Consider the following 16579-nt stretch of genomic DNA (forward strand, 5'->3'; position numbering starts at 1 on the left):
TGGGTGTACAGGAGGAGAGGAAGAAGGTGTTACATTAAATATCGTGTCTATGTGTAGATGTTACTGTGGGTGTACAGGAGGAGAGGAAGAAGGTGTTACATTAAATATCGTGTCTATGTGTAGATGTTACTGTGGGTGTACAGGAGGAGAGGAAGAAGGTGTTACATTAAATATCGTGTCTATGTGTAGATGTTACTGTGGGTGTACAGGAGGAGAGGAAGAAGGTTCCATGGACGGACAGAGAGACAGTCATCCTGCTGGAGCTCTGGGGAGACCACCAGGTATGACAACAATGCACATTTCGATTCGGTTTTAGTCATACAGTCTTTTGAATACAGTTCTATTAGGATTTAATAATATTTTAGTCATAAGTTCTAGTTCTAGTCGACTAAATATCGTAAGAGTTTAGTCGACTAAATCTACGGCTGATTCTGTTGACTAAAATGCCTTTTGGCCTTGATGGCGTCGTAAAGCCTGGTTCTATTTTCAGAGCTCAACCAAACATAAAATTACCCCAACAGTGAAAAAAGGTAGTCGACGTCACGAACGTCATAGTTTCAGTCGACAAAATCAACACTGGACACAGTTGTGTGCTGCATGTGTGAAAGCAAGGGCAATGTATGAATCTTCATCGCTATTACAGTTCGTTCATATGGAACAGTGGTTTTCAACCAGTGGTCCCTGAGGGGATTCCAGGTGGTCCCCACATAAGGGTCCATTTGGGTTATCACTCCCCAGCTAAATGATGGAGAGTTGATAACCAAATGGACCCTTATTAGATCTTTAACTATTGAGAGTGTGGAATAAATTGATACGTTGGTCAACGTTTTCCCGTTATCTCTCTATTTTGTGGTGTGCGTCGCACCGTACGAAACCCTCATATTTCTCTCACCCCTCCACCACCGTCAGGTCCAGCAGAACCTGAGCCGCCGCCCTCACAACGGACACATCTTCTCCCAGATCTCGGAGAAGCTGAGCGCCAGCGGCTACTGGCGCACCGCGGACCAGTGCCACACCAGGATCAAGCGGCTGAAGGCCACCTACCGTCAGTGTCAGGACAGCATGAGGTTAACGACACCACACTTCACTGTTCATTTCTGTATCTTCTTGAGTTGGAGACGCATCTCGAACAGAGGCGTCATTTCAGAAGAAATAGGAGGTTAGCAAGAAATAGGTTACCACTTAAAGGGATAGTTCACAATTTTTTAACTTATGTTGTATGAAATACTTGCCGTTAATTAATATAGTGGTTGCAACTGTATTCATTGATTGCCCGAGTCCCGTGGTGGGAGTTCTGCTTTGGATTTGGTGAATATTAACACCCTGAGCACACTGGACGAAGTTCTCCGCCCTATCAATTAGTAGACGGAGACTGATCAAAAGGACGGAGATTATTGATATCAAAACCGATCGCATCGCTCCAGAGGCTGGGAGCGTCTGTTGCGCAACACTCAATGTTATTTTCCGGTGGGACATCATTGAAAATGTTCCCCCCCATTTTAGATCTAAAATCTTAAAACGTGAATAACTCTTGATCTAAATCATTCCATCCAATTCTAAGAAAATATTATGTCCCGCGGTCCCGTCGCTATTCGCTTTAGAATTAATCATTCCGGTCATTTTGTGGGGGGCACTGGAGCCACGCATTAAATGTAAATTAATCCACAAAACTAGCGTCATTTGTATTGTTGAGCTGTTTCTAAAATATTAGCGCAACGTTTGTTCAACTTCAACCCCTCTATCACATGAAACAATTTTTGGGCGTAGTGATATGGACACAAAAAACATAGTTCTGTGTGATAGAGGGGGAAAAAATGAACGAAAGTTTTACTATATGGTAGAAATAGCCGGTCAACAATACAAATGACGCTAGTTTTGTGAATTAATTTACTTTCAATGCGTGAACCCAGTGCCCCCCACAAAATGACTGGAACTACTTAATATTTGACCAAGACCAGAGCAGAACTCCCCCCACAGGACTCGGGCAATCAATTAATACAGTTGCAACTTGCAACCACTATATTAATGGCATTGATTTCATACAGCTTAACCCATTCTGGACGGGAACCCCTTTTGGTGTGTTAAACATTATGTTATACTTTAGCTATTGAAAAATAGCAGATCTACAAGCGTGGCACCGAGTGCTGCGCTACGAGCTTGTAGATTCGCCATGTCAGGTCTAAATGGGTTAAGTAAAAAATTCTGAACTATCCCTTTAGAATTCAGTGATTTCACTTCATTCAAATATCACTTATTTTTTCTTTTAATTTGGATAATCCTTCCTACTATAGAGTGTGCTGACCATATAAGGAGTTCCTCCCTGTCCCCAGTGAGCCCCTGGGGTCAAAAATCCCTAGTTTCATTTTTGGTGGCGGGTGGCAAAGCCTTCATCCAATCAGGATGAGAGGGGCCTTCCTCCAATCATGTGTGGGGGCGGGACTTGGTGCACATGCTGTTGCACTTCCCCCCACTGTAGAGCGTGTGCATGTGCACATTTTGTTACCGGGGCGGACTGGGTGGTTTTCCAAATCACCCAAATCACTGAATGCTCCTTTAAGCTCCAATTCTAAAATAGCGAAGATAGTTGGATCTACAAGCGTCGCCAAGCAAGTGCAGAAATACACTACACAATGATCTTTAGGGTGGTTGTGTTCCATTTGATATGCTTCTCCTATCACAGCAGCTCACGAATCTTGCTGCTGTGTTTGCACATTGTTGTACTTTGCCCAGCAGATATGGGAGTTTTTTGTCATTACAGTGGTCAGGAGGTGCACGCACATCCAGGGTTAATTCAACGGGTGCTTGAACAAAAAAGAACAGACTGCAAAAGGAAGAATAAGTCTGCACACTGTTTTGAAAGCTCCCCAAAAACTTTATTTACCAAGGCGGGGTAAAAAAACACAACGTTTGGGCCTCTGTGGCCTTCGTCATACCTGATGAAGGCCACAGAGGCCTATGGCTCTAAAACTAGAGACGGATGGTAACGTGTTCTACAGAGGACTCAAACTATGGTTGAAATCAAATCAACTGTGCTCACATGTATAGTTTCTGACTGGTTACCTGAGTGATTTTGTTTCCCTTTGTTTTGTAGTTTAATTTAAAGGGTATTGTAATTTTGTTATCAAATATTATTATTAAATATCCCTTTTTCCTTTTTTTCTTGGGGTTTTTTAAGTGTTACTGTATTTTTAGAAAATTAGCATTTGTGCCAACACACAGTAAGCAATCTACAAATTGTACTTTTGTGATGTCCATATATATATATATATTTAAAAAAAAGTTAGGAAATATAGCTCAGTTTCCACTTCATTTTGTGTGCAGTGGGTGCATAGTCTGTCTTCTCTTGGGAGACAGGTCTGCCTATACACCCATGTTGATTTGCTGCTCTGAGGGTAGCTTTTGAATGCTGCTCTCAGGTCAGCTTAAATGCTATACGTACAACCATGATAATTTAATTGCTGCCTCCCACTTTTGCTGATTGGACGGGCGCGAGGGCCAATGAAATGTAATGCCCTCAGAACACATACCAAGGCATATAAGTCACATCTGCAATAATGTTTCTAGTTGTGTCTAACAGTGCACGGTGCACCTTTCTGTCCTCATGTTTCTAGTTGTCTAACAGTGCACCTGTCTGTCGCTGCGCTGTCTGTCTGTCCTCAGCTCGTCTGGGACTGACCGGGTCGACTTCAAGTTCTACGACCTGCTGGAGCGGATCCTGGAGAGACGTCCCTCGTCTTCGTCCACTCTGCTCTCGGACTCCATCGAGATCATCGAGGACGGATCCAATGATGGCTCCGTCGTAGACGACATGGGTAAGCCGGGGAAACCCTCCGCTTTCTCGTAAGCTCAGTGCAGTTAGTAGCGTTGTCCCGATCCGAACATGTGATCGGAAGTCGGGGCCGATCACATCATTTTCTAATGATCGGAATCGGATCGGGAGCAAAAAAACGTGATCGGGACATCCCTAGTTACTGCTTAAACATTCTTTACGTAAGTAAAAGTATCAATACTGCGATATAGAAATACTCTGTGCCAAGTAAATGTCCGGAATTTAACATTTACTTAGTAAACGTACTCATTGTGCAGAACGTCCCATTTCAAGTTTTCAAGTGTATAATAATCTCTTGAAAAATAGCAGATCTACAAGCTCACAACGCATTGTCAGCTTGTAGATCGGCTATTTTCAAATTGCCGAAATGTGCTGTATATAGGGCTGAAGTGGTTAATGTATGTTTTGTAGTTACTTCTTTGTAAGTAACTACCTAGTAAGTTTTCAAATAAATGTAGTGGAGTAAAAGTACAATATTTGTAGAAGTAATAGTATTGGAAATTGGAAACCCTCGACTGAAGTACAAACGCTTCAAATTTGTACTTACTGTAAGTACAGTACTTAATTTAATGTGCTTAGTTACTTCACACCGCTGACCGTACCGTATATATTTGTCCGTAGAAACCGGTGTCGGGTCGGAGCAGGCTGCGTCGTCGTCCGTCTCCTCCTGGTCAGACGCAGACACCCTGGCTCTGATCGCCGTCTGGGGCGACCCGGAGGTCCAGTGCTCGCTGCGGGGCGTGGTTCACAACGGACACGTGTACGGCGACATCGCCGAGAGTATGTGCGGCCTCGGGCACGCCAAGACGCCCGAGCAGTGTCGCTGGAAGGTCAAGGCGCTGAGGAGCAACTTCCGGCAGTGCTACGACAAGAAGAGGTGAGTGAGTGCCGTACGTTGTCGCAAAGCCCCGTTCGTTATGATGCCGATGACGCTAATATTTCTGTAGGGTTGTTAGGGGAAGCGTGTTGTTGCAATGTCAGGAAAAATGAGATATAACGTGATACCTTTACTTATCGTCCTACGGTGCTTTAACTGCTCATATCACACACAAGGGTCGACGTCTACCCATGTCCAACTGTCTTTATTTAAAAAACACACAGCTTGGAGCAAATAGTATAAATGTAGGCCTACACAAATACAACGCTATAATTGTAATAAATCGTCCTAATTAAGGAAGAAAAATAATTTGTATTGGACTGTTTATCCTACCTGCATGGTCTCGTCAATGCAATGCGAAGCTGTTTTGAAGCACAAAGGCATTGCCGTGACATTTTGGCTGCTTGCTTGCAAAGACTACAATTTTACACGGCAAGATCATGAAGCATGGATATTACCTTATAAAAAATCGTTTCCACCCCAGAAGACAATGACGAAAGCTGAAGAACTTTGACTAGTCTGTGTGAGTGACCGTGTGCTGCTGTGCACACGGTGCCTGTTTAATTGTCTGCTCGTGCTCGCTCTGGTCTCTCAACATCAATACAAGTTTAATAAGCAATTGACAAATATATAAAGCACTCAGATGTTACTCACAATCAGCAGCTTTCCTTGCAGCAAATTGCAATAATGTCTTGATAATCCCGTCTAGATCAGTTTTAACGCGGCCCGCGGCTGATTGGGGCGCGGTTGGATCGATGATTTTTGTAATGAATTTATCAAATGAAACTCTCAGCAAGGCTTTGAACTCTTCTTTTTTTCTTTATGACTCGACTTTGTGTCTTTCAAGTTTCCCGCCACCACACGCAATGTCAGTGAGACGAATATAATCATGTAAGCAAAACTAGATTTAGGACGCAGACACGCATTGTCAGCCAGTAGGCCTACTACTAAATGTGAAATATATCAGCATGTAAGCAAAATTATAGATATTAGGTCTGAGATGGAAATTGATTGTTAACATTTATAAGACTAAAGGGAGGGGGGACGCTGCCCCCGCGAGGCGCCCTGCTCAAATAGTTTTGAGGAAAGAAATGCTGCTATTTGTCCCAAAGCTACTATACGAATATATTTGTTTCCTAAAAGCTTTATACCCATATAAAGCAATATATAACGACCCAATGGGACATAGCTGTTTTTATTATATTATATATTATTATATTTTTGACAGCACCTTAGAATTGAATCACTTGCGTCGCCTTGCAACTAAAAGTGCCGATGTGCGACGGGACATATCACACCAGTGACCCTTTGGTGTGGTTAGGGCTTTAGACTTTAATATATTAGCGCCCCTCATTTCACACGGGTGTGATTTTTATTATTATATAGCCCCCGCTACCACCCTTAGATCTCCATATATGGAGCTGACCTGTTCTGACATTCCATATGTTGATCTGACCTCATTAAACCCTGTAGACTCAAGACACGCTCCATATATGGCCAGTACAGAATTCATCCACCATATGTTGATCTGGTGGATGCGTGCAGTGCTGTGCACGCTTCTCGCCCTCAGGGCGTCTTACTTGTATATAATTCACGATGTAAAAAAATATAGTCTGAGGAGAAAATGTCCCATCTGTCTTCAAGTGTCTATTTTGTTTGTCTGTCTGGCTGTCCGTGTTCATCTATAATAATGAATTATATTGATTGAGTCTGTATTGATAACAGACATCATGTCTGTCTGTCTGGCTGTCCGTCCGTGTTCATCTATAATAATGAATTATATTGATTGAGTCTGTATTGATAACAGACATCATGTCTGTCTGTCTGGCTGTCCGTCCGTGTTCATCTATAATAATGAATTATATTGATTGAGTCTGTATTGATAACAGACATCATGTCTGTCTGTCTGGCTGTCCGTCCGTGTTCATCTATAATAATTAATTATATTGATTGAGTCTGTATTGATAACAGACATCATGTCTGTCTGTCTGGCTGTCCGTCCGTGTTCATCTATAATAATGAATTATATTGATTGAGTCTGTATTGATAACAGACATCATGTCTGTCTGTCTGTCTGTCTGGCTGTCCGTCCGTGTTCATCTATAATAATGAACTATATTGATTGAGTCTGTATTGATAACAGACATCATGTCTGTCTGTCTGGCTGTCCGTCCGTGTTCATCTATAATAATGAATGATATTGATTGAGTCTGTATTGATAACAGACATCATGTCTGCTGTTGTTTCTAGGCGTGGGGTAAACACAGTGGAATATAAGTTTTATAAGCAGTTGGAGAGAATCCTGGGTCCTGAGGCCATTTCCATGGACCAATACGACGAGCAAGATGAAGAAGACGACCAGAACCCAGGTGATTGATTTGTTTATATTGACAACAAAAACATGTACAAAGATTGATTGCACACATTTTAGTCAAAAGGATGACACAAAAAAGCCTGAATGACTATTGCCATTGATGTTGTAACACTGTGTACAGGCTTTAGTTTAGACATACTATTGGTCCGACTGTCATTAGACCGACAACCTACCTCAAACCCTAACCTAACCCTAACCGCAAGCACGGGAGCAGCGCATGTTCCACCGCACGTCCGACCGTTGTTTCCGCATACGGTACATGTCGGTCCGCTGGTGTGTCTAATCTGCGTGCGCATCCCCACTGTGACATGGAAGGGGAGGGATAAAATATGTTAAACATGATTGCATCGTTAATAAGACAGTTTTTGTTTATAAATGTGTCAGTGATTTCTTTGTATATTTATGTTATTTGTCATATCTGCCCCATGCAATTTATGATTATGAAGCCCGTAAAGGCCTAAACTAAAATTAAACCGGGTTGCCCAAAATCATCACATCGGTGAAAATGATAGACCACATCACGTGATGCAGAATAGACCACATCACATGCCCCTAAAAATATATTATTTAAATGTAAAAGAAAGAAGCTCAAACCCACAATGCAATACTTTGTTTTCAAGTATTGTGTCACAAACATCAGTAGCATTAGCATTATAAGCATTAGTTTTGCATGAAAAACACTCCTTGGACTAAAAACAGCCAGCCATAGCAGTCATCACAAATGTGATCTCATCACATTTGGGCAAGTGGCTATGGCAGAATTTAGCCCAAGGAGTGTTTTTCGTGCAAAACTAATGCTTGGAATGGATTCAGAATCATGAAAACCCCCTAGTTTGACACGTCACATGCTACTTAAAGCATAATGATACATTTTGAATCTTAAATAGGTTGTCAATGCTATATGGTCACATATAAATGGCGATAACTGGCATTAAACTACTGAACGTGGCCTCCCTTCCAAAATGAAATGTATGGTGATGGAGAGCATGTGGAAAAAACTTGGTGCTTTCATCAGCCATGTCCACATTTCTCTAAAATATGGCCCTAAGCTCCCTCGCTAGAGCAGGGGTTCTCAACCCATGGGTCGCGACCCTTCGGGGGATCGCCAAATTATTTTGGGGGGTCCCCAAATTATTTGGCCATGGCGCGAGACATGGCCAAAGCATTTCCAGGGGTCCACTCCCCAGCCAAAAAACGTTGAGAACCCTTGCTTTAGAGCACCTGTGGTTTTTCGTCATTATTTGTGTGACAATGAATCGTCACCTTAAATGTGTGATTTTAACTGTATAATGGTGATGTCATTCCTAGCGGTAGCGGACGGGTCCAGACTCGCGGGAGCGGGGTCAGCAGCAGCAGCGTGGTCAGAGGTGGAGACGCTGGCGCTCATCGAGGTGTGGGCGGCGGACGACGTGCAGCACGGTCTCTGCACGAGCGTCCGCAACGCGCACGTCTTCGCCGACATGGCGGAGCGCCTCGCCGACATGGGCCACCGCCCCAGAACCGCCGAGCAGTGCCACTCCAGGGTCAACAGGCTGAGGAGGCTCTACCGATGCTGCTGTGACAGCCTGAGGTGTGGACATATATGATTGATTTTATTTTTTTGAACCCCATTTTTTTTTCACCCAGTGTCGATTATCTTATGTAATCCTGGGCACTACACTTCCACTGCCAACCTGGGGAGAGCAACGGACTGACCTCATGCTTCCTCCTAACCTATGCATGAGGAGTCCAAGCCGCTTCTTTTCACCTGACAGGGGGGAGATTCCCCGGTTGTACGTAGAGCGTGGAAGGAACACGTTGTTCCGACCAGTTCCTTTCCTCTCCATCAGGCGCCCCGGCTGGCCAGGGGGAGGCAGTTTAGAGACCAGGATTACTGCATGTTTTTGTGTGAGGGTAACTACCCTAGGGGACACGGAGAGAACATGCAAACTCTGACATTGATTGATTGATTGGATAGTGTGGCATAAACACACACACACACCAGTGTTGATTTTGACAGCAAATTTTGATTTAGTTTTAGTCATCTGAAATGTTTTAGTGTTAGTCTAGTTTTAGTCAATTAAATCTACCGTTGATTTGGTCGACTAAAATGTATTTTTAGGCGGTGCCTTGATGGCGTCGTGATGCCTGATTTCACACTTGGTTGCATGTTGAAAATTGCCGATCTACAAGCTCAACTTGTAGATCTGCTATTTTCAGAGCACAACCAAACATAACATTTATTTTAGTTCTACTGGATATCGTCTCCACTAGTCCCTCCCTAACATTTTAGTCTAGTTTTTATTTGTTGAAATATTTAGTCTTAGTTAGGGCCAGCAGTGGCTCGGGGGTAGAGCGGCCCGGATGGGAACCGCGAGGTTCCCAGTACGATCCCAGGCTCCTCTAGAATTCATGTCGAAGTGTCCTGGAGCAAGACTCAATAGATGTGCAGGTTGGTGCCGTGTGTGTGTGTGTGTGTGTGTGTGTGTGTGTGTGTGTGTGTGTGTGTGTGTGTGTGTGTGTGTGTGTGTGTGTGTGTGTGTGTGTGTGTGTGTGTGTGTGTGTGTGTGTGTGTGTGTGTGTGTGTGTGTGTGTGTGTGTGTGTGTGTGTGTGTGTGTGTGTGTGTAATAGCATTAGCTCTTCTCTGCTCTCATGTGAATTACATTTCCTATGGAGCTTTGTTCCTGTGGTGGAGTGGATACCAGGAAATTCACACACACACTGTATAATTTGTTAGTTTTTTTCCTACTAAAGTAAAGTGCCATGTTGCTCACTGCTGTTTCCCCTGTGTCCATGTTGCTGTGCTGTGGTCCAGGAGTGGCAGAGAGCCCATGGCGTTCAGATACTACCAGGTTCTGCAGCCTGTTCTAGGAGACATCTACGCTGACGTAGATGGACCAGAGCCATGTGGAGAGGCCCTGTACACTGACACTATGTGTAAGTCCTTCAAACATCACTTCATTAACCCATTTAGACTTACAAAGACTGACAGTTTTCTGAAAAAACTATGTTTCTATGTCAGTGGTGCTCAAACTATTTCATGTCAAGGACCCCTAGAATTATATGTATTTGGCCGCCGACCCCCATCTGAAAATATGTTGTTTCAGGGACCCCCCCCAGAAGCAAAGATTTGAGTTAAAAACGTTCACTCTGAAAGAATATATATTCAAATATTTGCGCCACATTTTCACGTTTTTTTCAAAAATAGCATGCGCCACATTTTCACGATTTTTCAAAAATAGCAGACCGAGTGCCGCGCTATGAACTTGTAGATCTGCTATTTTTCAATGGCTAAAGCATAACATAATGCTTGAAACACCAAGAGGGGTTCCCGCCCAGAATGGGTTAAGACGGGAGGACCAGATTCTACAAATGTCTTCTTAAATCCTATCCTATAGAAATCTATGTTTCTATATCAGTGGTGCTCAAACGTTTTCATGCCAAGAACCCGTAGAATTATATGTATTTGGCCACCGACCTCCAGCTCAAAATATGTTGTTCCAGGGACCCCCCCCTCCCCCCCAGGCAAAGATTTGCGTTTGAAACATTCGCTGTGAAAGAATATATTTTCAAAGATTTGCAGTGCTATGAGCTTGTAGCTAAAGTTTAAAAATAATGGTTAAAGTGGTTAAAAAAAGCTAAGATGATACAGATGCGTCCTCGGGTCTTAATGGGTTAAGCCAAGGCATTAGATTGTTTTGAGTGGGAATTGGCGACGTGTCGTGGATGGTAAAAGCGGTAAAACTGAAAATGTAGGCATGATTTGCTTAAATTGACTTTCCACTGAAAGGCTACTGATTGGTTAATTGATTGATTTTATTTGGTGATATTGAAAAGAGAACGGAGCACTTTCCGACATACAAGTCAGCATCACCGAGGATCGACCTGGGAACCTTACCATTCCTAGCCTGGGAGGCATACCATTATCGGATTTATGATCCAGTCGGGAGAAGATGGTCAGTGGTTCTCAAAGTCCTTGAGGGAGTTCCAGTGGGTCCTCAGCTAAATAATAGTTTGGAACCAAATGGAACCTTTCACAGTGAACGCTTTTAACTCAAATCTTTCTTCTGGTGGTCCCTGGAACAACATATTTTGAGATGGGGGTTCTTCTGCGGCCAAATTCATATCATTTTTGGGGTCCTTGACTTTGACAACCACTGACATAGAAACACACGTTTTTCAAGAAAACTGTCATGATTTAGAAGACATTTTGTAGAATCTGGTCTCGGGGGTCTAAATGGGTTCAACTCATCTCCACCCCTCGTCTTCCTCTCTCAGCCGACGAGGCGGCCGCGTCCACCTCCGGTCAGTTCCTCCTGCTGCCTCCCGCGGCCTCGGAGGAGTCGAGCAGGAAGCAGCCGTGGTCGGACCTGGAGACGCGGGTCCTGCTGGAGATGTGGGGCGAGGACGAGACCCAGGCCACGCTGCGGGCCAGCCTGAAGAACCGCCACGTCTTTGACTTCATCTCCCAGAGGATGAAGGCCACGCACGGCTTCTCCCGCACGTCGGAGCAGTGCTACACGCGCATCAAACGCCTCAAGCACGCCTTCCTCCACGACAGGTCAGTCAGTGTGTGTGTGTGTGTGGATGATCTGCTTTGGTGTTGATTTCCTAGACCCGGTGGTTTTTCAACCCTTTTCTCGTATCAAGGTCCATTATTTATTCGTCATTTTGAGCCACGGACCACCATTTGATGACATTTAGCCTCTCAGACCCAAAACTAAAGAATATGTACACATCTCCAATGCTGTATTGATGTTGGTACCATTCGGAGAGAGAACAGGCAGACGTTGATCAAAATTGCAATTCTTCTATATTCTCTAAATGTGTAGACTTCTTGTAAATTAACTTAAGTAATGCAGATGTTTAACAACAATTTAACTCTTGAGAGTGTAAAATGAAATGACCCTGTCGCAGTGAAAGAATATATATTCAAAGATTTGCACACATATTTCACGATTTTTCTACAAGCACGTAGTGCGGTACTCGGTGCACCATGAGCCTGTATATCTGCTATTTTTAAACAGCTAAAGTTAAAAATAAAGGTTAAAGTGGTTAAAAGCTACATGGTGACACAGGTGCGTTCCAGGTCTTAACACGATGGACGCCAGATCGCCTCGCAACCCGTCAGATGACGGGTTAAGATTTAACCCCGGAGGTCGCCAAACCCGTCAGATGGCGTGTAGTATAAGGGTTATATCAATACCATGTAGCCGAAGCTCAACACTAACCTTCTGTGCTGCCCAGGCTGCTAGACAGCGCCCACGTTCTTCCCATCGTGAGGAACAATGCGTGCCTCCCATAAGGATCCACTCATTGTCGTTTCTTTGTTGCTTGTTTACTCCGAAAAATACTCCAAAGTTGTTGTTTTAGTCCAAACCGCCCGGCGTTCAGATGTAAATAGTGATTTCTGATCGCATTGCGCCAGCCATGTTACTGCTTGTGGTGAAACCTGAGACATGTCGGTTGCTGCTCGAAAATGTTTTTGCGCCTCTACTCGTTGTATTGGGCTGTATTGACGGTAATAGAATGGCGCCTATATAGGGATTATCCTCTTGAGCCCCATCTGTTTACCTCTGAACAGCACTCAATAAATCACTACTAATCAATCTGCAATTTCAATGTTAATTCTGCAGATTTTCCCCCTGGATCCTCCTGGGGCTTAACAGGTTAAAGCTGGCTCCCTGCGGTCATTTCAAATGGCCAGCAGGAGGCGCTGAAAGTGTTAATGGGTTTAAGTTGATGGTGAGGTCTCTGTGGCCTCCATGCAGGGAGGAGTTCAGGTTTTATGAGCAGATGGAGGAGATCTTCACCAGGGAGCTACAGACCACCACCAACGTGGACGGAGAGACCTCCATGATTCCAGAGGAGCCTGCAGCTCACAGTGAGTAGTGTGTTCAACACACTGTTCAGTGGTATGAGACCGCTGAGTATCAGTATCATCATATGAGGTAATTTTATACGTGTGTGTGTGTATATATATATATATACAGTATATATATACACTGTATTATATGTACTGTGTTTGTATACCGGTATGTATAATTTGACCTGCACTTGAACCCATCAAGACCGGGAAAGTGTTCCGCGTCATTTTAGATTCTAGCTAAAAAGCATTATTTTACACATTAGTTTTTCCATATTTAAGAAAGAAGATATTTTTAGAATCGGCCTCATCAGGTCTTAATGTGTTGAAACCAGTAATAGACTATATGCACACAGAATAACTCTTCCTACTTCTGGGCTGCTTCCCTACTTCCTGGTAGGGAAGGTGTTACCACTGTTCCATTTAATATGCAGTGGCTCTCAAACTTTTTAATTTCAAGGACCCCCATAACTCTGAGAGTGTACAAATGGGAGGTTCCATTTGTACACTCTCAGAGTTACACACCCGTACGGGGCGAGCCAACATGCACACTAGCAGCACCCTAACTCTGTTTGACCAGAATGGAACAGAGCCTTCATTAGTATCATTAACACTGACTCTGTTTGACCAGAATGGAACAGAGCCTTCATTAGTATCATTAACACTGACTCTGTTTGACCAGAATGGAACAGAGCCTTCATTAGTATCATTAACACTGACTCTGTTTGACCAGAATTGAACAGAGCCTTCATTAGTATCATCGGTAACACCTGTGAAGGAAGTAGGGAAGTGGCCCCAAGTTCTTTCCAAAATGGTGTGTGTGGTGCATGGAGCCCATTCTATTGGCTTTACCATTTCCAGCCAACCAGTCGTCGATGCTGAGCGACGGGGCCGACACGGCCAAGCTGCCGTGGAGCGAGGGCGAGACGCGTGTCCTGCTGGAGATCTGGGGCAGCGTGGAGGTCCAGGGCGACCTGAAGAGCAGCACCAAGCACAAGAACACCTACGGCCACATCGCCCAGGCCTTGGCCGCCCAGGGCTACCAGCGCACGGCCCAGCAGTGTCAGAGCCGTGTCAAGAGGCTCAAGGCCAACTTCAGGCAGTTCTGCGAAGGCACACCGTAAGAGAGAGTGCACGGAATAACTCCCACTATAGCTTAGACCAGTGGTTTCTAACCCATTTCATATCAAAGGCCATTATTTCTTCGGCATTTGAGCCACGGACCACCATTTGATGAGATTTAGCCTCAATGTAGCCACAATTATTTTGTTAGCGATTTTGTCCACAATTCCATGCTGTATTGATGTGGATAGGAGAGATAACAGGCAAAACGTTGATCAAAATAACAATTATTCTACATGCTCTAATTGTGTGGTCTTCTTGTAAATTAAGTAATGCCGACGTTTAACAATAATTTAACTCTCGAGAGCGTAAAATGAAGCCAAATGGACTCAAAAGGGTCCACTTGGTTTCATTTAACACTCTCAAGAGTTAAAGATCTATAAGGGTCCATTTGGTTACCAACTTTCCATCATTTAGCTGGGGACCACCTGGAGGACCACTGGTTGAAAACCACTGCCTTAGACAGGCAGCCTCGGTGAACATCTTTAAAGCACAGCTCAAGACCTACTTCTACACTCTATTATTGGGACTGCAGGTCGCAGTTACTATGAAAACCAGCAGGAAGCTGTCACGCACTTCCTGTTCACAGGAAGCAGTCATGCTTTCCTGTTAACGCTTCCTGTTACGCACACACACACACACGCACAACGTGCTATTGCAGTTTCGAGCAACATTGGGCCAAACACATGAACTAGGCTCCGCCCACTCCAGAACGTTGTCACTTTTTATTTGCACCCTGTTATATTAAACTAAGGGCCTAAATTGTCTGAGCTGCTCCAGTGCCTTCTTTTTCGCATTCCACTACTTTTACTTCTACTACACTCCACTTTGTTCTAATACTGAGAGGATTAGAGGTTCCATCTCCTGTGTTGAATGGGTCATGGGATGGAGGCTAAATGATTGGAGAATGGATAGACAGAATAATGGTCCCTGCACACAGAGCGCGTTTTTCAGATTTTTAGCTGCGTTTCTCCATCGGTTTTACGAAAAACGCGTCCAGTGTGCAACCACCTTAAGTGTTATTATTCTTAGAATAAATTATGATAACCGCCCGTTTCATGTTCCCAGGAGCGGCGGAGATAAACTGGAGTGCAAGTTCTTTGAGGAGCTGCTGAACATTTTGGGAAGCAAGTACCTGAGTTCTGACCCTCTGGCTGACGAGTCCCTGGACGTCACAGGTGAGAGCACTGACCACTCCTATAGTCCTAGAACCACAGGTGAGAGCACTGCCACTGACCACTCCTTTTTTTTCTTTTAATAATGTTTTATAGGGTTTTTTGCTTTTTTCATTTTAAAATACAAGGAACATAGTACATGAAACGACAACAAAAAACATGACAAAACGAAACCAACATTAACGCATACCCACCCGCTAGCCCTGAGGGGAGAATAGACTTGTAGAAAAAGAATATACAATAATAAACAAGACTTACAAAAAATGATGAGGCAAGAAATTACCATATAAAAGAAAGGAAAGAAGAGAGAAGGATATTAATCAATTGCAGTTAAAGAATTAATATATAAAAGAAAATGGTCCCAGGTTCTAGAGAAGTTATTCAATGAGCCTCTAATTGAGAATAAAAAACAAATCTAGGTGAATAAAGGATGACGGGTCTTTTAGCCATCGTCGTGGCAGGGGGGCTAGGATTTTTCCAGTGAAGCAAAATGCGGCGCCTCGCTATGAGGGAGGCGAAGGCAACTACATCTGCCTGACACCTACTGAATCTGCCCACCACAGGAGACACACCGAAAATAGCAACTAGGGGACACGGAGGCACAGGAAAGAGAGAGAGAGTATCAAAAATTGTTTCCAAAAATGAACACGTTTTGGGCAGGAGTAAAAAGTGTGTGTATGGTCTGCAGGTGAGTGAAGAGTAGACACCTGGTACACAGAGTCATTAGTGTTTGGAAACATTCTGCTCAACTTGGCCTTAGTATAGTGTGTCCTATGGACCACTTTGAATTGGATAAGACACATACGGGCACATTTAATTTGATAGACGAACTGAATATGCATTGTTTTTAGGTAGACTATGAAGCACTTATTTATTCTAGGATTGTATGTTCTATGTTTCTTTTCTCACCTGTCCCTCCATTTTACACAGACAAGTAAAGTGAGTGTCAGACAGGCGCACCTTTCCCTTCATTGTCAATGGTGTTTACAAAACAAACATTGAACCTGTGTATAAGAGGGGCTAGCGCCCCTCAAAAATATATGACTGAAACTAAATCAAAATTTGCTATCAAAATAATGGACACTACTGCGGCCTGGCCTGCTGGCTCCGGGTACTGCAGTCTAGCTGTGCTGACAGTGACACGCAGCCCCTGTCTGACACTCACTTTACTTGTCTGTGTGAAAAGAAAATGCAAGCAGCACGGACGGACTGTGAATTGAAATTGACTGTGGCTGGCCTGGGCTAGGAGAGATTGTAATTGTTTTTGATAACGCACTGAAGCGCTGCGCTGGCTGGTTTGCCTGAGGCTAGATTAGATTTTATTTTTTACTCTGAGTGAATGAATAGTGTCATTTT

At 43.8% G+C, this 16579-nt stretch overlaps 1 protein-coding gene across 1 annotated transcript in view; it reads left to right on the top strand.

Annotated features, from left to right (window-relative positions):
• Positions 1–16579, top strand: part of LOC306916214 (uncharacterized protein) — a 33381-nt gene that overhangs the window by 13123 nt on the left and 3679 nt on the right. Inside the window, exons 14-24 of the mRNA XM_079494027.1 lie at positions 190–281; positions 910–1067; positions 3661–3812; positions 4451–4706; positions 6957–7075; positions 8389–8650; positions 9876–9997; positions 11339–11621; positions 12832–12944; positions 13788–14046; positions 15117–15226. Coding sequence (XP_079350153.1) covers positions 190–281; positions 910–1067; positions 3661–3812; positions 4451–4706; positions 6957–7075; positions 8389–8650; positions 9876–9997; positions 11339–11621; positions 12832–12944; positions 13788–14046; positions 15117–15226 — 1926 coding nt within the window. The remainder of the gene's footprint in view (positions 1–189; positions 282–909; positions 1068–3660; positions 3813–4450; positions 4707–6956; positions 7076–8388; positions 8651–9875; positions 9998–11338; positions 11622–12831; positions 12945–13787; positions 14047–15116; positions 15227–16579) is intronic.

The sequence above is a fragment of the Electrona antarctica genome (genome assembly GCF_951216825.1).
Source record: "Electrona antarctica genome assembly, chromosome: 23".
NCBI classification, from domain to species: Eukaryota; Metazoa; Chordata; class Actinopteri; order Myctophiformes; family Myctophidae; genus Electrona; species Electrona antarctica.